The sequence below is a fragment of the Sciurus carolinensis genome, chromosome 12, assembly GCF_902686445.1.
Source record: "Sciurus carolinensis chromosome 12, mSciCar1.2, whole genome shotgun sequence".
Taxonomy (NCBI): domain Eukaryota; kingdom Metazoa; phylum Chordata; class Mammalia; order Rodentia; family Sciuridae; genus Sciurus; species Sciurus carolinensis.
In genome coordinates, this window is record NC_062224.1 from 113,375,051 (window position 1) to 113,402,146 (window position 27,096).

The following is a 27,096-nucleotide window of genomic DNA, read 5'->3' on the forward strand; positions in this document are numbered from 1 at the left end:
TATGGAATAAATTATTTGTATGAATTCATTGTCTAGGAAATATGTAAAACCATATTGCTAATACTTTACTAATTTATTCTGTTACAGTTTATTCATACTATCTAGTTTTGTTAGAAAGTAGTCTGAAAATTTATTCTGAGAATATATAAGTAGTTAATACTTTGATGCTTAATTATAAAAATTTTATTCTTAAATTCTTAAAATAATTATATGTTTGGTCAGTTTAGTATATTAAAATGTATTTAAAGTAATATTGTAATTTCAAATCTTCTAGTATATTTCAGATATATTCATTTATTGAAATGTGTTTGGGTTGTGCCAGTATTTGCTGAAACCAAATTTCATGAACCAACAAAATATATTCCTTTAAAAATATATTAAAATTTCTTTAAAGCTTTTCTCAGTTTCATGGACTTATCACTCACTATAAAATTGGAGCTCTATGTATGAACATCATTGATCATGAATTAAAAAGACATGAGCTTTGGCAAGAAGAACTTTCTAAGAAGAAGAAAGCTGATATCCTTTCGAATGCCATTTCGATGTGTGCTGCCTACTGATAAGGATGGTTTTGTTTTTTTTTTTAATTACCACTTTGCTTGGAAATCATACAAAAGTATGTGGAAGGTTAAAATAAAGATTCAGAATATCAGAATAAATAGTTTGACATAAGCACTTGTCTTTTCTGGATTAGTTAATGAAGTGGAAGGAGGAAGCCAGTAGAGGTTCAGGATAACTGAATAGGCAAGACTAAATAGCCCTGTTGTACCTGCTAAGATCCATTGATTAACTGAAGCATGGGTCACCTTTGTTGGTCATGTACTTCTGTTTGAATACAGAGGAGACTTTAATGGGAATTGATGTAAATTGTGTAATGAACCTAATTTAAAATTCTGTTTTTCTATTATGTTACATTTTTCTAGTTAAGTGCAAAAATACTAGTTTTTGGTTTTGGTTTTTGTTTTTGTTTTTTGGTACTAGAGATTAAACCCTTGTACTCTTTACCATGGAGCCACATCCCCAGTTCTTTTTATTTTTTATTTTGAGATAGGATCTCACTAAGTTGCTGAGGGTCTTGGTAAGATGTTGAGATGGTCTTGAACTTGCAGTCTTCCTGCCTCATCCTACCAAGTTGCTTGGATTATAGACTTGTGCTACCATACTTGGTGCAAAATACTGTTCTTAATAAATACAAGTTCAAGAAGACTATAGAATGATAGAACCTGTGAAACAAACCTCAGAAATTATGTTTTAACCTATATTACAATAATGGAATATTTTCTATAGTTACTTTGGAAAATAGTTACATAGTCTTCTTTAACAATGTTATTGTCTATGGTTTTAACCTATTCTGTGGTTTGGAATTCTAATTATTATAATGTTCCTTCACTTAATGAACCAGTTCATCTCCAAATAATTTCCATCCCTTTATTTAACTCTTATCTACTGAAGTAATATAGAATAAGGATATTCTTGTAAATTTTACAGTTCTCCTCTTATTTAAACATACATGTCATATTTTTCTATAATTTAATTTTATAGATTGAAGATTGGTTTATTCATATCTATACTAACATGACGTTTTACAGATCAGCAAGCCATGCTTATAACATTCATTTTAACCCAGTTTTTATTGATATCTTTAAAAAAATGAAAACATCATTCCTATTTTGCAGAATATCATACATTTCTTCACTCTGTTGTGGAAAAAGTGGGCCTTTTTCTTTGGTATGTTTTTCTCTTGGCATCTCTAATCTGAAGAGAGTACTACAAAGTTTTAGATTTAATCTGCATTCTTTGAATCCATTTTTGGCATCTATCTGAAGTAGAATCTAGTATTCTTAGTAACCGAATCATTTTCCTCAAGGCAATAATCTTGTCATGAACCCATTTGATAATCAGTTGAAAGTTGCAGAGTTGGCAACCTACCTAAAATATTTACACCCAATGTCTAGGAATTCAGATATTTGGTGAAATTGAAATATTTCATCATTCAAGGAATCTGAGGAAAACCTTGAATACTTGGCTAAGGTGTCCTGTTAATAATAGCACAAATATTGTGCAGAGAACATTTGAGTTAAACTGTTGGTTAGAGAAAATAACTAGATAAAGTTGCATATAAAACATTAATAGTGATATTTGTCATAGTATTTTTCAGTAGGTTCTCTTTGCTTCGATTAATGTGTATGATCCTTAACTTAAGTTTTTACTTGATGAAGACCTTGAAAACCAAACCTTGAGAAAGGATTATGAAAAAACCTTTAAAAAATACCAGGGGCTTGTGGTAAAACAGGAACAGCTATTACGAGGTAGGAATTTCTAAGCAATGAATAAAGCAAGAGTACTTACTCTGAATACATTTGTTTTGTTTCATTTTTGTCCTGCCAGTGAGCTATACCAGAAAAAGTGGAAAATTCTATAACTTTTAACATGCTTCAAGTTCTTCTGTCCTTAGTATGAATAATAGTGTTTTAAATTTCACTCTACTATTTTTCCCAATTTAGCCCCTAAATGTATTTTAATTCAGTGTGTGACCTTTTCAATGAGAATCTCTCTCTCGAATTCTTAACTTGTTTAATGAATTATTTAGTGAGTCATTTGGTTGCTTTCCTAGAAAAATGATGCAAAAACTTTCAAAATATTTCTTGTTTGATAGCAAATAATCTTTATTTATAAGCTTTATTGAGAGATACAAAATTTAAATAGTGGGGTTTTGCAGTAATAGATGAGATGCAAAATCTTATGATGATTAGTGAGAAGGATATGGATCTTTGATGTGTTGCATTCATTTTCTGGTTTGTTCATGACTATGGATATTTAATTTAGTTTGTTGGTCATTTGATTACCTTTGTACATGGAAATATTTGTGAACTCCCCAATTATTTTGAGTCCCTGTTAATAGCACTTTTAACTGTACTGAATTTTTAAAATAACTGAAGTTGAGTAATTTAGCTCAATCTGTTGAAGAAAATGCCAGATTTTCAAAGTTAATTTTAAACAATCTAGAAAATAATACATATTACCTGTGTCAACATAAATTCATACTACATCAGATCTAAAAAAAATCAATTATTTACATGTCAGAATTCCAAAGCACTAAGTTGATTTTTTTTAACAAGTAAAACTTAAAACTTTGTTCCTAAACAAATATTTTATTTTTGCATATATTTTATGTTCTCTTAAATGGCTTTATCAAATTATAATTATAGACAATAAAGTACATAATTTTAAAGTATACAATTTGGTAAATTTTAACATATGTAAGTAACAGTAAAACTGTGATCACAAGCAAAGTAAAGAACATGTCTTTTACTCCTAAAGTTTCTTCATGGGTATTTAGAATCATTCCCTTTCCTTCTCCTTTCACCCTGATTTTCAGATAATCACTGATTTGCTTTCTGTTACTTTAGTTTAATTTACCTTTTCTAGAGTTTTATATAAGTGGAATAATACAGCATATATTCTTTTCTGTCTCTTCTTTTGATCAGCATAAAGATTTCATCCATGTTGTTGATTTATCAATATTTTATTCCCTTTTATTTTTGAATTATATTTCTTTGTCTTCACTTGTTGATATCACTTGGAATATTTCCAGTTTTTGGCAATTACAGTGCTGGTATGAACATTCATGTACAAATCTTTGTATGGACAACTTCCTTGTTTTCTTTTGGTTACATACCTACTGATGATTTGGCTGGATCATGTGAAAGATGTATGTTTAACTTTACAGGAAACTGCCAAATGGTTATCCACCATCGTTTATGAGAGTTCCAGTTGTTTCACATTATCAGTGATTGACATGGTCATTCATATTAACTTTAGCTAATTTTAAATGTTTGGAATGATGCTTTATTGTGATTTTGATTTGAACTTCCTTACGAATTATATTGAACATTTCTTCATAAGTGCTTATCTGGTATCTCCTTGTCTTTGTTGAAGTATCTTTTCATATTTTTTATTATTTTCTTAATTGGATTCTTTATTTCTTTATATGTTTTTGGATACAAACCTTTATCAAACAGGTGCTACTCAAAGATTTTTTCTCAGTCTATGATTTAATTTTTCATTCTCCTAATAATATCTTTGAAGAGCAGAATTTTTTTTATTTATATTTTTTTAAATTTTTTATTTTTTTAATTTTTTTGGTGGAGCCAGGGGATGAACCCAGAGCTTTGCCTGTAAGGCGAGCACTCTACCAACTGATCTATACCCCTAGCCCCCAAAGAGCAAAATTTTTTAAAAATATTTTTTTAGATGTTAATGGACCTTTATTTTGTTCATTTATTTATATGTGGTCCTGAGAATCGAACCCAGTTTCTCACGCATGCTAGGCAAGCACTGTACCACGGAGCCACAACCCCAGCCCAAAGAGCAAAATTTTAAATTTTTATGAAGTACAACTTATTTAATGTTTTATTGGTCATGATTTTGATATTGTATCTAGGAGATCTTTTCCTAACCAAAAGTTACATTTTTCTCCTGTGTTTTGTTCTAGAAGTTTTATAGTTTCAGAATTTGCAGTTAAGTCTATAATACATTTTAAGTTAGTTTTTGTAAATGGCATGAGGAATGGATTAAATTTCTTTATTTTTGCATATGAATGTCTAGTTACTCAAACACTATTGATTCAAGACTATTCTTTACTGAATTGCTTTCTGTCTTTCCAAGCTCATTCTTCTACATATGTGTATGCACTTTTTTGCATTGTATCCTGTTCTGTTCTTTACTTTGCGTAGTTTATTGCCAGCAGCACATGTAATTCCATTTAGTATAGTTTCATTGATTTTTTTGTTTTTTTATATTCAATTGGTTTTTATTTTGATCTTTTTTTCAATTTTTTTATTTGTTCTAATTATGCATGACAGTAGAATGCATTTTGACACGTTGTACACAAATGGAGCACAACTTTTCATTCCTCTGGCTGTACATGGTGCAGTCACACCTGTAGTGTAATCATGCATGTATATAGGGTAATAATGTCCATTTCATTCCACCACCCTTCCTATCACCACACCCACTCCCCTCCCTGCACTCTCTGCACAATCCAAAGGTCCTTCATTCTTCTCTATCTTTATTATTTCCCTTCTTCAGCTTACTTTGGGTTTAATTTGCTCTTTTTTTTTTTTTAAGATGGAATCTGAGATCATTCATCTAAGACCTTTCAACTCTAATGCAGATGTTTAGTGTTATAAATTGTCCTTGAAGCACTGCTTTGACAGCATCCCACAGATCTTGATATGTGCCATTTTCCTTTTCATTCAATTCCAAATCCTTTCCAGTTATGATTTTGGTTTCTTCTTTGACTCATAACTTATTCAAAATGGAGTAATTTTGTTTCCAGATATTTTGTTTCTAGGGAGTTTCCTGATATATTTGTTATTGATATTTAATTTAATTCTATTGTTATCAGAGAAAATGCTTCGTGTGACTTGAATTCTTCTAAACTTATCAAGACTCTATGGTCTAGAATATGGTCTTTCTAGCGTGGATGGAGCTTTCTATAAATGGTGGTCAGGTAAAATTAGTTGATAGTGATATTCAGGTCTTTACATCTTGTTGATTTTTCCTGTTCCTTCCCTATTAATTATTGGAAAAGTAATACTAAAACATCTGATTGTAGTTGTAGATTTGTCTGTTTCTCCTAAGGGTCTATCAGTTTTCATTTCATGTATTTTAAGTCTCTGTTCTTGGGAACATAAAAACATAGGTTTGTAATATACCTCTCATAACCTGTCCTTATTATCTTTATAAATGTTCTTCATTATGAGTGGTAATATTCTTGGATCTGAAATCTACTCTTTCATGTATTAATATAGTCACTCTGGCCTATTTGTGAGTTGTATTGGCATGGTATAGATCCCTTATTTTCATTTTTAGCATGTCTTTAAATGAGGATGTTTCTTATTAACCACATGTGGTCAGGTATTGATCTGTGTGTGTGTGTGTGGGTGTGTGTGTACACACACATGTACAAGTAAGCATAGGTATGCATACTTCCCTTCCCCATTTTTCCTCCTTCTCTGTTTTCTTGTGGATTGAGGGTTTGTAAAATTCCATTTTATCTCCATTGTTGACTTAGCTATAAATCTTATGTAATTGTATTGATTGCTTTAAGGTTTGTATTATACATCTTTAATCATAAGTTGTCTATCTTGAAGTATACATCTTTAACTTACATAAGTCTGCTTTCAAGTAATATTATACTATTTTATGTTTAATGTTAGAACAATTCTCCTTTCCTGCCTTTCTGCTCTTGTTAACATTTATTATACTTACACTGTAAATCCTAGAATGCCTTGTAGGCATTTTTATTTTAAAGATGATCAAATCATAAGAAAATAACCTTATGTATGTGTATAGTTACCGTTTCCACTGATCTTTTTCTGTTGTATTGATAATGTATTTCTGTGTGGTAGCATTTTCTTTTTGCCTCTTGGATTGCCTTTAAAAATTCTTGTAGGACAGGTGTACTGGTGATGAGTTATTTTGTCTTTTGTATATTTAAGAAAACTTTATCTTTTTTTTGAAATATTTTTAACTTGGTTTTGAATTCTAGTTTGAAGGTATTGTTTCTCTATACTCCACTGTTGCCTTGCTTGCGTTGTTTTTGATGAGAAGTCTGCTGTCAACCCATCTTTGTAAGATTTCTTTTCCTCTGGCTGCTTTTAAGATTCTCTCTTTATCATTTGTTTCAATCAATTTGTTTAGAATCTTCCTTGGTGTAATCTTCTTCATTTCCTTATTCTTGCGGTTCAGTGAGCTTATTGGAATCCTGGGTTAATGGTTTTCAGTAAATTTGAAAGTTTTCCTCTACTTCTTTAGGGACTTCAATAGTCCACTTGAAGTTGCCATAGTTCTCTCATACTCTGTTTTTGCTGTTTTCCTCCCATGTGTTTTTGATAGTTTGTGATTATTTCTTCAATTTCACTAATCTTTTCTTCCATCTCTAAATTGCAGGTTAATGGCATCTAGTTTATAATCTCAAGCATTAGTTTCCATTGCTGGAAAGTTTGAATATTTTTTATATCTCCCATGTTTTTACCTAACTTTTAGAAGATCCAGAATACAATTATTTAACATTTAATATTCCCATTTAATAATTCTAATCTCTTTGTCAGTTCTAGGACAATTTCCATGGCTTTTTAAAAATACATATAGATTTCATTTTCCTGCTTCTTTGGATGAATGATAATCTTTGACTGTTCATGTGAAATCTACATTGTTGTGTGTTATATATTTTTTATTCTTGTAAACATTCTCTAGCTTTATTTTAGGAAATAAATTGAATTACTTTGTAAACAATTAGACCTTGTTGTAATAATTTGTTAGTCTGGACATAAGCAGCATGCTTTAGTCTAAATTAATTACTCTCCACTATTGAAGCAAGATCCTTCTAATGACTCTATTCATTACCCCATAAATTATGAGATTTTCAGTGTGCTTGGTACAAACAGGCATTATTTCCAGCCTGGTGTAAGTTCCATGTGTTTTTTCTTCTAATTCTCTCATTTGATTCTGATCCCAGCTTCAGTTAGATTGAAAGTGGTTTATATGGACACATTAAATAAAATGCTAAAATAATAAATAACATCAAGACTGTAAGAGAGCAAAAGGACAGTTTACCAAGTAATCTACATAATTCTGACAGAACCTTTTAAATCTTAACTCTGAAGCTCCCTGTCAACAAGGCAAAATGAAAAATGTTATGTTACATAATTTTTACTATCAGAAGGAAACAATCACAAGTTTCCTTTTGAGAATCTAAGCATTTTTATTATGGAATCTAAAAGAAATTTTACTTAGAACTAGTAGACATTGACCTCAATTCTATCTAGGATAATAGTCATATTACTAAATTTCATGTACCCTTTCCCTATGGTGACAAACAAAAAATTAGTTTGAATATGCAAAACAGATTTTCATATCCTTTCATGTGGCTGTACTTATGTTATATATTTTAGATTGCTCTTAGATTCAACAGACCTTAGGGGTTGAGGTTTGATGTCTTCCATGTGTCTAAAAATATTTTCCCTGTCTCGTTTTATTATCTGCTAACTTAAATACCTTTAATTGCTGTTTCATTACTAGTAAACTCTGGGCTCCAAGAAAGTAGGTATCAATGTCACTTTGGTTACTATATCCTTCTTAGCATCATAATAATATTGTTATCTTTATCTCTCATTCTAATTGTATGAAGAATATGAAATTTATGCCTCATTCATAATAATACATTTTTTTAGTGAGCCAATTACTAACCAGTTATAATTTTCAAAATAATATATTACCTATTTTTAATTGTTGATTAAATATGCCAAGTATTTAACTCTCATCTGTTTTACTTTTCTAGTTGCTCTTTATTTACTTCTGAATCTTGCTGAGGATACTCGCACAGAATTGAAGATGAGGAATAAGAATATAGTTCACATGTTGGTGAAGGCTCTTGATCGGGACAATTTTGAGCTGCTTATTCTAGTTGTGTCATTCTTAAAGAAACTGAGCATTTTTATGGAGAATAAAAATGATATGGTAACTTACAAAGCCCCTTCTTGAAATAGTCTATGTTAGCCATTTCAAGTTAGGATATTTTGGTTTAAAAATAAACATTTTATACCCTTACTAAAGCTATTCTGAATTTTTGAATATATATTTTCAATTGCAATAACTCACTGAAATTGCTTTATAATCCAGATAATTAAAGCTTTCTGTTTAAAAATATTTTCTAATGTACAGAATACATCTTGCCATATTAAACATAATAAGTAGAAAGTAGTTTAAACTTAAATTTGTACTTCAGGATCATCTGATCTTATTTTCCCCTAAATATTTTGCCTTCTGCATTTCTGATATTAGCATATGGAATTACAGTTTAGCACAGTCTCTTCTTTGTTGCCCACCATTCCAATTGGTAACTACAACTTGTTGATTTTGCTTCTTAAATATCTCCAGAAACTATACCTTCTTTATAGTTCCCTGTGCTATTGAATTAGTTCGTACCCTCTAAATTCATTCCTCTTCATTTCTTGTTTACTTTTTACATTAGGCTTGTTTGCCTTTTTATATTGTGTTGATATAATGATCTTTAAGAAATACAAGTTAAGAAATACAAGTTGAGCATGTATTATTTTCATTCTGTAGAATATATATAATGTGTAAATATATAAAGATAGATTTTCTTTTGTCGGGGGGTCGTGATGCTGGGGATTGAATCCACTGTCTCAATGCATGCCTGGCAAGAGGTCTACCTCTGAACTACATCCACAGCCCTGATGATAGAAAAAAATTTTTACCTGCTTTTTTCCCACATTAAGAAGTCATTGTTGACACATATCATATTAAAATAGATTACACATTGACCATACCTTATTTTCAGATTCTTAAGTTGTCTATAATTTTAGGTATTATAAATAACATATTTGTATACACATATTTGTATATACATCTGTTCTCTATATTTCTGATTACTTTCTTAGAGTAGATTCCTAGAAATGGCCTTAACTCCATTGAGGACCATTTTTAGAACTATGTGTCATTATGTGGCTGGTATAAGTCACTTTTCCTTCAAATAGTCTTCTAAATATTTTATAATTCAGCCTATTCTTTTTTCTTCTCTTATAATAAAATGAACTAGGAAATTGCTTTTGTTATATTAAATGCCATGCCATGCTCATTGAAAGCCTGAAATGAATTTATCAAATTCAATAAGTGCCTTGAATTGTGACTCTTGATTATATGAAATTTGATTTTACCTTGATATGTTTAATGTGTTTTTATCATTAATACATAATTCTTATTATGAATTATATACCTTCACATTGTTTTGAGAATGTGTGTATCCAAAGAGAGATTAATCAAAAACATTTTTTTTGTTATCACTGACTATATCAAAGAAGAATATGATGACATGATGATAGATACACTTCTGAGTAGTTAGAGTATGGCTAAGCAGTTGCTTTACTTTGCTATAAGTTGAAGTGTATTCTTCCATTTGTGTATTTAGATTAATTAGGTTAAGCATTTAGATTAGTAGTCTCAAAATTCAAATTTATTTACCATTGGCATGTGTCTGCTATGTGTATTAGATTTGTATTTAAGCATTGCATGTATGATTTCCTTCTGCCAAAAAGATCTTAAGATGATTGTTAAAATTGTTTTCTAGTGAAGTCATAGGGTTGGATGATATAAATCATCTCATCAAACCAACCTTATTTTTTCTCTTTATTGAAGAGAAAATACTGAAGTCCCAAACAATTAATTATTCATCCGGAGTCTTGAGAAGCATTTGATAGCCAGATTTTTATTATAGATGTTATGCATTTCATTTTTATTATGGAAGAAAGGCATCTTACAGAAGCAGGATTTTTAGAACTCAACAACACTAAACTCACATGGGTAGATTTGGTGACTCCAGCCTCTGTTTTTGCAGACAAGTATCAGAAGATCAGAGGCAATAATTAATTTACTTAAGGAAACAAGTCCCTCTATATTCTCTGCTTCATACTCTTTCTTACCTTCTGGGCAAATTTTTTAAAGTTTTGTTTTTGTTTTTAAAGACATCTTTAGCAAGATTAATAAAAAGGAGTTTTTAAATGTTGGTTTCCAGAACCACTGAGAAGTGTACACTTAAAGGCTGAAGTCAACTTGCTGATAGATTATTGCTAAACTGTCACTTTGTATGAAACATTTTCTAAAAATACTAATTAACTATAAATTGTACTTTATAGAAATAGAATTTAAAGGTATTGCATGTTGAGACAATTGCTAAATTTAGCTTTTGAAGTTGAGTTTTTTTTCATCATTCTTTAACATGTAGGCTACGTTAAATATAAGTCAAGAATTTTACCATCTGATTGACCAATAGCCCCTGCTTCACATTCCGTGGTATGCAGTGGAAATGCAAATTGATAAGAAACTCATCAGGCTATTGTATTGTGTTTTGTTGTACAGTGTATACATATGCTATTGCTTTTTCAAGAGAAAAATATTACCTAATTAGTAACAGCCTGTGGCAGAATGGGGGGAGTTGGCTGATCTATTTGTGAGGTTATATTATTTATTTAATTAAAGTGTTCTTTTTTTCTGCTGATGGGAACTAATACTGACCTTGCTTTTTAGTAATATATTTTAAAGCAAGTTCAGTTAAAACAATCTTTCAACTGGTAGTTTCAATTGAATTATCATATTTCTTATGTAGCATTAATATAATTGTATTTACGTAGTGTATTATTAGTGTAATAAAACAGAACTGAAATAAATCATATTAGAATATGATCTTAAAAGGAACAACAGAGTGTATATATGTTGCTTAGTTCCTGATTTTCTTACTAAAAACTTTTGGGAATTTTTTTCTATATTTTGGGCCCAAGTCTTTTGTCAGTTACAAGCTTTCTGTGGCATGTCTTTTCATTCTTCTGTGAGTGTTTAATATTGGTGAAATCCAGCATTTTAAAAAACTTTTTAATGGATTATGTTTTGCTCTTTCACTGAAACCTCTTTCCTTTGATTACTGAAACTTTTATTTTTGAAATCAGGCAATGTGAAGCCTCCCATTGTTATTCTTATTCAAAATTATTCTGGCTATTCTATATTCTTTTCCTTTCCATTTCCATTTTTAAATGAGCTTTTAGTTTCATGTTTCATTTTTGGAAGGTTTTGGTTTGGTTTGTACTCTAATGAAAAATATGGCTACAGTATTACTGTGTAGTGTACATAGACGTATGAAGGAAAAGGCAGATGTTGGTTGTCAGTTTAGCAGTTTTTAAAAATTTTGTGTTCATTCCTTGGCATGAAGTGAAAGAACAAAAGTAGAGCAAAGGCTCAGTCACTTATGTGATGTTTATGAGGGCAGTGAATGATTGCAAAAAAGATATGGAAAGGACAGTATAAATAAATTTTTAGATCTCCAATGAAAGGAAAAGTAGAGAAACATTATTCATAAATCCTTTTGTTATGATACAAAAAATTTGAACTTATATAGAATTTCTTAACTTTTTAACCCTTGCTTTGTAGCTAAAAGACGTGAGATGTTTTTATAACCAAGTTTTTCTGATTGCAACCTTAAAAAAATTTAGTGTACAGTTTCCATTACCAACTAAATAGTTTTAATGCCCTCTGTAATTTATCATTCTAATGAAAGATCTCTTGACACAATTTCTTTATCTTGTAGAGCTTGGATCAGCAAATTCCTTTAAATAGTCACATGGTCAATATTTTAGTCTTTGCCGGTCCTATGGTCTCTGCTGTAGCTACTCAACTCTGCTATAGCATGAAAGCAGCCATACACAGTCTATAAACTAATGAACTTGGCTCTGTTTCAGTAAAACTACTATTTGTGGAAATTTAAATTGCTTATAATTTTCATGTGTCATGAAATATTCCTAATTATTTTCTGCAGTTTAAAAATGTAACAGGCTAGATGTGTAGCTCAGTGTAGAGAGCTTGTCTAGCATGCATAAGGCCATGGGTGCAATCTCAGTACCACAAAAATAAGTAAGGAAAAGAAATATAAAAACCAAAAACATTCTTAATCTTAGGTTGTATGATAACAGATGGTAGGCCAGATGAGTTTCATTAGCTGTGTTCTGCTGATCCCTGTTGTAAATTTTAGCTATTACTTGTTAGCCTTGCTTCTTTTCTGAGTTTTTAAAGATTTCCAAATATCCAATGAATATCTCCTTAAATTAAACATGACAAAAATTAAAATAACTTTTTGCCCTCATTGTCCTAGACTTGTTTTTGCATCTGTATTACTGACTCTGCAGAAAAGGAACCTGAGATGTCTATTCCTAAATAAGACTACTTGCAAGACTGGCCCTGGCTGGTGTGGGGCACTTGGATTTCAGGAGTGTCTCCTTCCTAGGAAATAGTCTGACCATATCATCCCTTTGGCTTGAGATCATGAAGAACACCTGCTACTTACAGAATGGTGTGAAACCCCCAGCAGAGCATTATAAGCCTCTGTGATCCAAAATCTGTTTCTAAGTCTCTGCCAGTCCTCAGTATATGCTTTATACTGTTATTATGCCAAAGCACTTACAACTCCCTGAACAAGCTCTTACTACTAAATGCCTGTCCACTGGCTTTTTTTTCATCTGGTCAATATTGCCATTCCTCTCAACCAGAGAACAAACTCTGTCTCATTTTTCAAGAGTTATTCTAAATTTGAAGCCATCTTTTCTTCTACGTAGGGTAGTATCTTCTTTCATGTTGCTTCCAGAGCACTTTGTGCATTCAGTTTTTATCACACTGGGTCCTCATTGTTCTATTTGTCCATTCCTTTTAGACCAAGGAATCCTTGAGAAGGCCAAGATGAGATCTTGTTTTGATCTGGCATAGGGCCTGATTACATAGTGGGTGGTGTTCAGTTAGGCAGAGTATTTTCAACCATCAATTAATGCAGACAGATGAGGGAAGAAAGGGATGATGTAAGAGTCTAAATTTTCTCTTCAAAAGTTTGATATCAGGAAAGTTCATGGGTTGAAATGGAAATATAAGATTAATATTTTTAAATAGATACATATTAGGTTAAAACCAAAAAATAATTATTTGTAATCTTTTTCAGCTTATATGTAATAGAACTTCATTGCATATTATTTTACTTAGGTGGAAATGGATATTGTTGAAAAACTGGTAAAAATGATACCTTGTGAACATGAAGATCTACTGAATATCACCCTCCGGCTTTTACTAAACCTGTCCTTTGACACAGGACTGAGGAATAAGATGGTACAAGTTGGACTTCTTCCAAAACTCACTGCACTCCTAGGTATGCTTTCTAAGAATTAATGTCTGTTTTTTAGAATTCCCAGCATCATTGGGAAATTGAGTTCTGTGTTGAAAAGCCTCTGAACAGAAAGTTTTGTGTGTATATTCTTTGATTAGAAACTGAATAATAAAAATAAGCAGAATAAATGAAAAATTACCTGATTCAGGATTTCTGTGATATAATGGGATGAAATGAAATAGGAACTTTTGACTCTTTTATTTCATTAGCCCATATTGAACCTAAGTAAAAGTGTATAAGTGCTTCCAGGGAAGAAGAAAGGAAAATGGATTTTTTCTCTTCAGGATGTCTTAAAAAGAAGATATTATTTAAATTCTTATATCCTGCCATAGTTTTCTAATACTACTTACAAACACACACATTTATGGAAGTTCTTTGTCATTAAGTTTTAACTGTTTTTTCTATGTCATGAATTAGAAAGCTGTTGTACTGGAAGATTCGTTTATTTTGAATATTAAACTTAAGTACTTAAGCTATTCTGTTTTAGCTATCAACTATCAAGATACCTTGAACAAGGATGGGTTCAATACTGAATGCTTTGGTGCTCTTAATGAATGTTAGCCTTAGCAGAGCGTTACAACACCCTTACAGTCTACCCAAGCAACTCCCAAACTAGCTTTTCTATTCCTAAGTGACTGTCCATTTGCTTTTTTCCTCTACCTGCAAATACCATTGTCTTTCTTAACCAGAAATTAAATAATTCTAACTTGTCTTTTAACATTTCATCCTTTTATTTTAGTTCTGTAGTTTCTTTCTTTTTGCAGCTTTCTCCATATATTGAAGCATTGCACAAGAATGTTATGCATTTTAGAAGATATTCTGTTGAGGTCCACTTTCAAAATTTGCTTTTGGGGGAGTCAAGGCACTAGAGACATCTGGGGGAAGGGAGTTTTAAAGTCAAATTTAATTCATATGACAATTTATCATAAATCTGACTCTTAGTCGACTTTTTTGCTGCTCTGACTAAAAGATCTGACTATAACAATTGTAAAGGAGGAAAAGTTTATCTGGGGGCTCATGGTTTCAGAGGTCTCAGTCCATCCACAGTGGGCTCTATTACTCAGGTCTTGAGGTGAGGCATAACACCATGGCATTGGCTGATCTTAAAAAGTTCAGGAAACAGCACCAGAAGATAAAGCCATCCAGGCAGAATTGCTCAAAGTCAAACAGAAGATAAAGGCAGAGAAAGATAAAGAGAAGGCAATATATGCAAAAATATCTACTTAGTAAGGATTCAGTTTTGCTTCAATTTTATGCATTTATTGTATAAAGGCAGTATGACAATGTATGAAGTATTTTCTATATATAATTGCTAATGTGATTCCTGTAACATAGCAGTTCTTCATTGTTTACACTTTAAAATATTGATATAGGTTACTTCTTAATAAAAAGTGCACAAAAAAATAGTCATTTTAATAGGATGATATTTACAAAATAATAAGAGAGACTTTAGAAAATGTTTTGGATAAAGCAATCAATATTACCTGAGGCATAATTAAAGCTAGGTTGGTTTGAGGAATAATAAATTGCCATTTCAATTTCAGTATAGAATATGACTAGTAAAAAGTGAGAGACTTGAAAATGGGTTTATACTCATAATTATGTAAGATTATAAAGTTTCAAGCATTGTTAAGAAATTATACTTAATATGCTGATGGTGGGCATCATTGCAGGTGGGTTTTAATCAGAACTCAGTCTAGAAAATTAATCTGACATTATTATATGGCATGGACTAGAACCAGAGTCTGAAGACGAGATCAGTAGCATGCTGTAGTAAATGAGACAAGAAGCAAAGAAAACCTCAGTTAGAGCAGAGGTAGTATGTCAAGTGAGAAGTAAAAGGAAAGGCAGAAGACAGGGAGGGAGAAAGAATGAGTATGCCCAGGTTAATGTTCAGATGTGGGGAACAGTGGGAGGAGACATCGTAAAATCAACAACTGATAGAACGCTGGTCCAGGAACGGAAATGGGGAGGCATGACGGAGTGGTTAGAGCAAGACAATAATAGAGAAATCTGAAGCAAAGACACTCAGTGGACAGATAGGAGCATGAGTTCAGAACCCGGGAGAGGTAGGGGTGTTTCTTAACCCTTACCCATGTTGTCAAATAAGTAAAAAAAGTTGAGCAACAAAATCACTAAAGGAGACATGACGGAGAAAATGCTTATCTTTAAACAAATACATACAATATAGAAAGTTTAATCTGTTGCTGAAAAGTGATGATGATCTACATGTAGATTCTACATGTAGTAGGGAAATGAGGAAGCTTTGTGTGAGTACAGCATCTGAAAACCTTTATCTCTTTTTTGAATCATTTTTTTCGTGTTTCTTAATCATTTTCTTTGGAATATTGTGGATTCCTAGGGTACAGCTCTTATATACTTTGGAGAGTAAAAAGTTGGTACTGTTCTAACGCATCATGACCTAGCTAGAGGTGGACAATTTTAAAAGTTTTCTTCTCTGTTCTTGACTGATTTATGAAAGCTGATTCAAACTAAAATCATTGAGAGACATTTATGGTTAGCTCTAAGTAAATTCTTGATTTATTTGTCTTTGGTGAGTAAAATAGATAAATGGCCAAATAACATTCCACATAAAAACACCCATGAAAATTTTCTAGGAAACTGAAAAAAATATGTAAGAAAAAAATGTTTTGACTTGAATAATCATTAAAAGCAAAGAAGAAGTTGGTTACAGCTCAGCTCTTTTGTTATGTAACTAGTATTCACTATGAACTCATGATGACTTTGGACCTATGTGAGAACTAGAAGGTAGGTTCCTTGCTTGTTCCTGTCCTCATGCTCACTTCTTTTCCATCTCTGTTATTGTCACAAGTCATCAGATTTCAACTTTGGGCAAGCTCCTTCAAATGTACGTGGCTTTTACTTAGCAACTTTTCTTTAGTTCCTCCCTTTCATTGCATTTACAAGCCATGGAAGTAACTGCAATCCTAGTAAGGAAAAGAGAGTATCTATTGATACTCCAGGATCAAATTATGTGTATTTTGAAGATAAATTTAAGATATACTACAGAACTACACCTTCAACTTCTTTAAAATACTTCCAAATGTATACATAGTTGCATATATAATTATACTTTTTAATAACTATAAGTTTATATGTGCTTACTTTATATTCTTAATGACTTTAATAGAATTAGTTTTCTACTTGTTTCCATTTAAATTGTGGGTTAAATAAGCTTTGGCAGTTCCTTTATAAGATGAACCTACAGGGGAAAAAACATGTTGCTCATTTTAAGTAACTGATTCAGTCTGAACTGTTGAAACACAACCAAACTTTGCAGTCATTCTTCCTTTCCAACTTGGATACCCTTTATTTCATTCTCTTGCATAATTGCTCTGGCTAGAACTTCTAGTACTATGTTGAATAAAAGTGGTGAAAGTAGGCATCCTTGACTTGTTCCAGATCTTAAAAAGTTTTCAGTTTTATGCCCATTCAGTATGATGTTAACTTTGGTCTTGTTACATATGACCATTATTATATTGAGGTAGTCCTTCAATCCCTAATTTGTTCAGAATTCCTACCATGAAGGGATGTATTCTATCAAATGTTTTACCTGTGCCTGTAACAATCATATAGGGTTTTATTCTATTGATGGAATATCTTGTTTATTGATTTGCATGTGTTGGACTATCCTTGAATTCCTGGGGTGAATCCCACATAATCATGGTAAATAACCTGTATAATGTGTTATTGGATTTGGTTTGCTAGCTGAGGATTTTTTTCTTCTATGTTCATCAATGACATTGGCCAATGGTTTTCTTTCTTTTTTTTTCTTCTTTTTGTTGTTGTTGTTGTGTCTTTGAGGTTTGGACTTTATAGAATGAGTTTGGAAGAATTCTCTTCTTTTCGAATTTTTGTAATAATTTGAGAAGAATTTGTATTTTTAAATGTTGAGTAGAGCCAGACATGGTGGTACATGCCTATAATCCCAGCAACTTGGGAGGCTGAGGCAGGAGGACTGCAAGTCCAAAGCCAGCCTCAGCAACTTAACAAGACCCTATCTATAAATAAATAAATAAATAAATAAATAAATAAATAAATAAATAAAGTGGGCTAGGGATGTGGCTCAATGGCAGAGTGCCCCTGGATTCAATCCCTAGTACCACACAAACACACACACACACACACACACACACACACACACACAAGTTAGTGGAATTCAGCAGTGAGACCATCTGGCCTAGGGCTTTCTTTGGTGGGAGTCCTTTTATGACTGATTCAATCTCATATTGGTCTGTTCAGATTTTCTATACCACTCAGTGTTTTCTAACTCACTGGTGTCTCTTCCTTTAAATTTGAAGTATTCTATGTATCATTTCTTATAGGACAGGTCTGGTGGAGATAACAGTCTCAGCTTTTGTTTATTGGGGAATATCTTATTCATTTCTGAAAGATAAATTTACTGACTATATTATTCTTGGTTGGCAGTTTGTTTTTTTATCCTTTCGTACTTTGAAACTCTTATCACACTCTCTTCCTGATCTATAAAATTTCTGCTGAAAAGTCTCCTATCAGGTGAACTGGGACACCCGTATGTAGTTTCTTTTCTCTTGTTACTTGAAGAATCCTCTTTTTGGGCCTGAGGTTGTAACTCAATGATAGAGAGCTTGCCTAGCATGTATGAGGCACTGGGTTCAATCCTTAGCACCACATAAAAATAAATAAATAAAATAAAGTTAATGTGTCCATGTACAACTAAAAAAATTATTTTAAAAAATGTATACCCAGCAATCAGCTTAAAACAAACAGAAAAAGATCCTCTCTTTGTCTTAACCTTTAAGAACTTGATTTAATGTTTTTTTGTGTTGCTGCTGTTGTTTTTTGGTACTGAAATTACATACCCACCCTTTTTTATTTTTTATTTTGAGACAGAGTCTTGCTAAGTTACTCAGGACCTCGCTCAGTTGCTAACTCTGGCCTTGAACCTGAAATCTTCAGCCTCTGCCTCCTGAATCACTGGCATTACAGGCATGTTTTACCACACCTGGCTTGATTATGTTTTTAGGGCATATTTTGTTGAAATAAATCTTGACTGGTGACCTTTGTCACTCCTGTATCCAAATATTTGTATCCTTCTCTAGGATTGGGAGATTTTCTGTAACTGTCTCTTTGAGTGAAATTTCTCACTTTTGGCATTCTCAAGTCCCTCTTGAACCCAGTAACCCCAATATTTGCTCCTTTCATGCCATTGCAAAGTTCTTATAGACCTTCTTCATTTCATTAAATTCTCTTTTTCCTCCTCTGTGTATTTTCAAATAGCCTTTCTTCTAACTTACTGATTCTTTCTTCTTTTTCATCTATTTTGCTATTGATGCCTTCTCTCACATTTTTCATCTCATTTAGCAAACTTTCCAGCTGAAGGATTTCTGTTTGGTTTTTTGAACTACTTCAATGTCTCCTAAGTTTCTCTAATAAAGTGCTGAATTATTTCTCAACTTTTTTGAATTTTTCAAAAACAGCTATTTAAAATTGAGTTTTTCAAAAACAGCTATTTAAAATTGTTTGAGAGTTAATGTGTAGATAGCTGTTTCTGACACCTTATTTTATCCCTTAGGTGAGGATATGAGCTGAAAGTTTTTGATGCTTGTTGTCATGCAGTGGCATCTGCACATTCAAGAATTGGTTATTCTGGTCTTGATGATCTTTTTTTTTTCTTCTGGTCATTCCTGGAATTTTGAGCTGTTTTTCTTCTGAACCTGTGGTCATGCTGCTGTTTCACCACTAGATGGCACCTTAATTCCAGGTTTGCCATGAATCCATCATTGGTGTATTATTATCCTTTCGGCTCTAGGGGAAGCCCAAGCTCAAGTTTGTCCCGAATCTGAAGTTGATGCATTGTTCAGGATGGACTGGTTAAGTGCCTAAAGGGGATAATTTATCTCTGCACATATCAGCCTGGATCCAAGATGGGCCCAAATTTTATTATTTCTGTATTTTGACAAAGAGTTTCTTACATTTGATAACTTTATGTTACCATCTGGAAGATCTATCATGTCCAGTACTTTCAGCAAATGTGAGTATAGGTAAATCAAGTTAGACTTAGGAAGCTTAACTTTACTTACATAATTGTTAAAGTCTGTTCAGACTTTTTAGGGTGTTAACTCTTTAAAAGTAAAGATTTTTTGGCTCATCTAAGAATCAGATTTTCAAAAAAATTTCCTTGTCAAAAATCTTTAAGCCAGGATTAGGGCTATAGGTCAGTGGCAGAGCACTTACCTAGCATGTGTGCCACATTGGGTTTGATCCTTAGCACCACATAAAAATAAACAAAATAAAGGCATTCTGTCCATCTACAACTACGAAAGAAAAAAACAATCTTTAAGCCATTTGACATTCATGTGTCTCAAGAGAGCTTCCTTATGTCAGAGTATCCTAGGGCAGGAGATGGCAAGGAAATTCCTTGTCACAATGTATTCTTCAGTACCCTGAAATATGTACTGATAGTATTTAAAATACAACTTGAAAAGCTACATTTTCTTAGTTTTTTGTCTGATGTACTGGACAAATGTTTGTTATACCTCTGAATTGCTTTGTCCTGAATGTTTCATGAGCTAAAGTTTGATTGACACACTTGGGAATTGTTAAGGTTTGGATGTGAGATGTCCCCAGAAGCTCACATGTGATGCAAGAAGGTTCAGAGGAGAAATGATTGAGTTTTAATTGTTTTAACCCAATCAGTGATTTAATCCCCTGATAGGGTTTAACTGATGTGGCAGAGTGTGACTGGAGGAGGTGGGAATTGGGGCATGGCTTTGGGTATATATTGGTATCTGGCAAGTGGCGACCTCTCTCTCTGCTTTCTGATCACCATGTGAGCTGCTTCCCTCTGCTACAATGTTCAGCCTCACTTTGAGCCCCAAGGAATAGAGCCAAGCTGTCTGTGGATTGAGACCTCTGAAACTGTGAGCCCCTAACTAAACCTCTCCTCCTCTGTAGTTGTTCCAGCTGGGCCCTTTTAATCATAGCAGTGAAAAAGCTGACTAAAACAGGGATAATGTTAGTACAGAAGCCAGCATAAAAATACCTGATTGAAATGTGTTCTCTTGAAGGGCCTAGTTCACCATGACACTGGTTCTTGTATAAAGCTTAGACCTCACATGGCGGCAGAGGCAGTGCTTTCCAGAATGCCTACTTAATGATAATAGACTGACACATTGCATTGTTATGCTGTTTTCTGACAATTATAAGTTATTTACACTAGATTTTTTTTTGCTTGAATGATATTTATATTAATTTTAAATTGAGTAATGGTCTGAGTTTTCACATCAACTTTTAAAATATTAACTTGATTTTCAAAGAAAGCTAAATTCAAAGGAATAAGACTATAAAAATATACAAGTCTCATCTTACATATGTGAATACTTACACATTAGTTAAAACAAAAATAGAACAGGCACCACTAACCTAATGGTTTAGGGAGATTTAAGTATTACAGGTACCTATTGCTTTCCACAATTTTTCTACTATCTGTAAGTCTTCCCTATTAGGTAATTGTAGGAATTTAGTTGATCAGAGCATCAATTTAAAGCTTTTTAGTCTCACAACCCCTTTATAGTCTCTAAAATGATTGAAGACCTCAAAGAGTTTTTGTTTCTGGGAAGTTATATTTATGGATATTTAGTTAACGTTTATGTCTTTATAAAAATAACTATTTTCATAAATAGAAAAGTGGCACCACTTTACACTCTGCAGATCTCTTTAAAATCAGTCAAGCTTACTAGGCAACAGCTGACATCATGTCCTCTGTAGCACTGGATAACTCAGTTGTATGCTTAGGAGAGACTGAGAGTTAAAAACAGGAAAAGATTTTAAATTAAAAATTAGTAAACTATTGTATTAGTATTGTTAAAAATGTTGTGATTTTTGTAGTCCCCTTCTTGTGTCCTAGGACCACACTTTGAAAGCCAGTGCATAAGTGCATTCCTTTAAAGCTTTTAATGCCTATAAATTCTCCTGGTAATAGTATTAACAACTCACATTCAGCTACAAGATATGTGTGGTTTGGCTATACTTTCTAGTTTCATATCTGGATGTCTGAGCAGTACTAAAACCATCCCATTCCCCCAGGACAGCCCTCTTTCTCTTTAAACATTTAGTTATATTTCCTGTCTTGCACTGTCAGTGTATGAGTGTTCATCCTGCTTGCATCTTGGTGAGAAGCATTTTTCCCAATATTTTGGCACTTGTGAAGGAATTGGGAGAGGGTGGCATCACATGAGAGGATGGAGATGGCAGATCCTGAGCACAGAGAAATTAACCAATTTTAATGCTGCCCAGCAATCATACTACGTTTTTGGTCTGGTTATTCTACTCCTTTCCTAGGTGAGAATTTCATTCCTCTACCTTCTCAGCATTAGTGAAAATAGCTCTGTTCTCATCCTCATTCTAAGCTCATTACCCTGCTTTCCATTTTACTGAGAACATAGAAACGAGAGCTTCTCAAGTTCCTGTTACCATGGTTGACTCCTGCCTACCTGGATCTGCAGCTGCACTGTGTCGTCTTTCCCATTACCCCATGGTTGATGAACCTGCTCCTCCTGCTCTTGCCCCAGGCCTATGTCCACTCCCCTCTCCTGTTTAAGGTTCTTGCTTAGGCAATTCTTCTTTCCGTCTTGCATTACTATTTTTCCCTCTCTAGGGGATCTTTTCTGTTATCTTACAAATGTGCTGTTGTTTCTTCCAACTTTACAGAGATTATATGTGTCATTTTTTAACCTTCCAGCTATCTTGCCATTTATTTTCTTCCCATTTCAACTCTCATCAGAAGAAATCTTCATTTCCTGTCACCAGCTGTTCTCTTCCCATTCGTATGCATTCATACCCACCCCCCACTTCTCTCTTTTATCTTTTCCCCTTCCTGTCTTCTTTCTTGTCTTTTTCTCCCTCCCCTCATTTTTCTCCACACTTTTGAATTTTCTCAGATCAAGTTCTCCACCCAGGCCTTTCTCTCTCTCTCACACACACACACATACACACACACACATACACACACCATCACACCGCACTGGTTGAGTCCACATCAGTAAATCCGGTGGTCAGTTCTCACTGATCATATTTCTTAACCTCTGAGCGGCATTCGCTACAGCACACCCTCCTTTACTTGTTCCAGTGGACACAGTACTTTCAGAGTGTTCCTCCTCTTTACCACCCATTTCTTCTCAGTCTTCTCTTTTGCTTGCACCTCATCTTCCCAACCCATAAGCATTACGTGGTGCATAGTCCTCTGTCTGTAGTCACTACCTTGATGACTTCATTCATTCCATTGAAATACTCTGCCTGTGTTGATGATTCCAAAATGTAAAGAAACATAATCCCAGCCTCCTTTCTGACTCCCTAACTCCACACATTACCACTTTGAGGCCTGATTAGCAGATGAGATTTAATAGGTTCATAATTAAGCTTTCAATCTCTTCCTGACCCTAACCCAAATCCACTATTTTAACAATCTTTCTCATCTCAGTAAATGGACCTTCATCTTTCATAGTTAACTAGGTCAAAATTGGGGGAGTTAAAATCCTTGACTCATGTCTTTCCCTCCTCTCCTACGTCTAATCTGTCAGATAATCTTGTCAGTTCTGTATTCAGAATATAACTGCTCCCTGTCTGATCCCAGCCATCACCATCTCTTGCTGACTTAATAAAGTAGCATTTTAACTGATCTTTGGGCTTCTACTCTTGCTCTTCAGTCTCTTCTTAACATAGTAAACAGAAAGAAAAAATTCTATTAAAATTTAAGTTAAATTTTTCTCCACTCAAAACCCTCAGTTACTTTCCATCTCACTTAGTGAAAGAGACAGAGTCCTTACAATGGGCCACAGAGTTTACATGTTCTGCCCTGTATCCTCACCTCTGTGACAAGGACAGTCATCTTCTGGTGCTCTCTGGTTCTTTCCTTGCTTTTTATTCCTTTAATTCAACAGGCACTGTTTCTGCCTCAGGACTTTCATTCTTCCCGTTCCTTCTGCCTGTGATGTTCCTAGTTTTTTGCATGATCTTTTCCCTCACTGGTTTTAGACTTTCACTTCTGGTCCCCTATTTAAAATTTTAATCCCTGGTTCCTGATGCTCTCCTTACCTTTCCTGTTTTACTGTCCTCCATAGTGTTTAATCTCTTATAATACATATTTCACATAACCATCTATTTATTGTCTCTGTACCACTCACCTACCAGCACTACCAGCTGTCTGACTCTGAAGACTATAAGCTCTATGAAAATAAAGAATTATGGATTGGGGTTGTAGCTCAGTGGCAGAGCATTTGCCTGGCATGTGTGAGGCACTGGGTTTGATTCTCAGCTTCACATATGAATAAATAAAGTCCATTGACAACTAAAAATTTTTTAAAAAATAAATAAATAAAAAGACAATAAAGAGTTGTATCAGTGTTATCCACTCTGTATTCCCAATGCCCAGAAGAGTACAAGCACATTGTGGGCTCTCAGTATTGGTGGTGGTTAGATGTGAATGGATGAAAGGAATAAATTTCAAAAGAGCTAAGCTTGTGCCTTCCTTCTGCCCTTTATTAGCCAATGGTACTATGCAAATCAACTGAACTTCCCTGAGCCTTTTGTCTCATTTAGAAAATAAGGGAATAAAAAAGGGCCTGTCCCACAGGGTTATTCTGAGAATCAAGTGAAAGAATTAGCATTTATTTATTTCACAACTAGAAAGTTCCACAAATGTTAAGTCATGATAAGAAGGAAGAAAAGGAGGGGAAAGAAGATGCTAATGGTTGCAGAATGACCCATCAGGAGCACAGAAATTCATCACGGTTTTGAATATTTCTAGCCTGGTTATAGAGGTTTATTTTAAACATTAAAATAGCACCTTGATTTCACTGATAAAGTTTCCTTTAGTGAATTGTGTGATTTAGGACAAGAGCCTGCTTTTTTTATTGGTTATTTTTAGTTACACATGACAATAGAATCCATTTTGACATAATAATAAAAGCATGAAATATATCATGTTCTAGTTCAGACCCCAGGACCTCTACTTCCTCCCTTCTACAATTTTCTGCCTATTTAACTACAGTTTTTTTTTTTTTTAAATTAATTTCTTGTGGATGTTCTCAGTGGTGAGATTCCCTGTTATATTCATGTATGTCCACAGGAAAGTTATATCAGATTTATTCCACTGACTTTCCTTTTCCCATCCCCGCTCCCTTACCTTCAGTCCTCATTGTCAATTCCACTGAACTTCTAATCTCCCCCACCCTCTTATTGTGGGTAGCTTCCACATATCAGTGAAAACATTTGACCTTTGGTTTTTTGGAATTGGCTTATTTCATTTAGCATGATAGTCTCCAGATCCATCCATTTACTGGCAAATGTCATAAAGTCTTTCTTCTTTATGACTGAGTAAGCCAGCTATTTTAGTGACATTTTAAATGTGGTCCACAGACCAATGCTTAGTCTAATGTTACTATTTGTTACTGGTCTGTAATGAGTAAGTCCAGAAAGTGAAAGTAAGCATTTAGACATCTAAAGCAATTTCACCAAATAAGATTTTGTCTCTTGAATGAAACAACAGTTTTGGCCTTCTATTTTTGAACTCTGTTTTTTTTTAAATTTCATTTTAATTATACTTCACCAAAGTACTAGTCCTTAACACATAGGGAAGAAAATAAACACTGGCCTTCTACCACACCATCAGTGTGAGAAGCACTGTTCAGCTAGATAATAAGTTGAACCTTAGATTAGCATACTGTTCTTTATAAAGTATTAGCAGGTCCAGAACTGGGAAACCCAGCATCATAGATCTTCTGCCTTAGGTTCTTCCTCAGCTCACTTATAAATAGTGGGGAGTCTTTCCTTAAAATTCAGGGAATCCAAAGCCAGGCAGAGTGGTGCACACCTGTAATCCCAGAATTTGGGAGGCTGAAGCAGGAAGGTAGCAAGTTCAAAGAAAGCTGGCATCTTAGTGAGGTCCTAAGCAATTTAATGAAACCACTATCTCAAATAAAAAGAATTGGAGTGTGGCTCAGTGGTTAAGCACCTCTGGGTTCAATTACCAGTACCTTAAAAAGAAAAAATTATTTTTTGAGGAATTCATAGTGTTACGTACAGATGTTGCTAAGCTTTTTTATATATAATTATTATATATAAAATTATAATAATTATAATACTATTATTGAAGATTCATAATAAATATTCATTGAGTTCTAATATTAAGCATTTTCACACATAATCTATGAACCCACAAATAAGTTAACTAAAAAGTTAGCTAGCTCAGATGTCCTTTCCTTTAGTCACAGAGCCAGGCTGGTCAATGATTCAGGTATGGCACAGAATATTACTAGTACAGAGGCTATGGCACTGGTACTGTTAATATGAGCCATAGGTCATGATTTAAACCCCACCAGTTCTTATCTACATAAACTTAGGGGTTTTAAATCAGTATTTGTTTACATGACTGGTTTGTATAAAAGTAACTTAATGGGTTATGGCAGAAGAATTGGGATTCCCAGATTCCACAGAGCCTACTTCACAGTTTCACATGCATCATTTCAAAAGGATGCACATTTTCTAAGGGTAATGTTAGAACATATCATGTTCATTGGAAGACAAATTAGAGTTTCTAAGGTGTTCCAAATTGATATAAATGTGCCTATATTTTGTGAGTAGACTCAGATTGGTTTGGAGAGTAACAGTGGCACCTGATTTATTGTTGTCTAGATTACATTTAGGTAATCTGGGTTTCAGGGCATTTTACAGGGCTGTAGAAAGATTTCATCAGCATGTAGGAGTCGGTCCAGGTCATGAGTTAAGTGATAAATGTTGGATTTTTTTCCGGCTTAGACAAGTTTGATTTCCTTTGTTGTTAGAGATCACTGGAACAGATACTGTTGGACTCTAAACTTTGATCACATAGAAATTAAGGTTATTTTCTTTGACCATTCTGTCATATGTCCTTAAAAGAAAATTGACAAAGTTAAGTTCTGAACACCTTTGAAATTCTCCCATCATGTTAAATTTATTTTTTCATCATATATTATTATGACTTAATTTTTAATTCACCAAGAGTATCATAAAATGAAGAGGTAAAACTTTAGTTTTTGAAAGAGCTATATTTATAAATAGTTCAAACTTTTTTTTAACAGTTCAGATATAGTCAGAATAATGTTTTCCAAGTAGAAGGGTCTTTCCTTTTGAAATGAGGTTACTTTTGTGATGGTGTCTTTAAGAAACTTAAAGTAGATTTTTTTAAAAAATAACTGAGTTTGGCCTGGTTCTTACCAAACTGTTATGGAATTTCACACATCTGTTTCAGAAAGCAGCTTCTCTTAGACTACTGCACT

The 27,096-nt window shown here is 33.3% G+C and overlaps 1 protein-coding gene across 3 annotated transcripts in view; it reads left to right on the forward strand.

Annotated features, from left to right (window-relative positions):
- Nucleotides 1-27,096, forward strand: part of Kifap3 (kinesin associated protein 3) — a 135,509-nt gene that overhangs the window by 38,669 nt on the left and 69,744 nt on the right. For all 3 annotated transcript variants that reach the window (XM_047520463.1, XM_047520461.1, XM_047520462.1), the window contains exons 7-10: nucleotides 395-519; nucleotides 2,211-2,309; nucleotides 8,348-8,526; nucleotides 13,600-13,762. In XM_047520463.1, coding sequence (XP_047376419.1) covers nucleotides 395-519; nucleotides 2,211-2,309; nucleotides 8,348-8,526; nucleotides 13,600-13,762 — 566 coding nt within the window. The remainder of the gene's footprint in view (nucleotides 1-394; nucleotides 520-2,210; nucleotides 2,310-8,347; nucleotides 8,527-13,599; nucleotides 13,763-27,096) is intronic.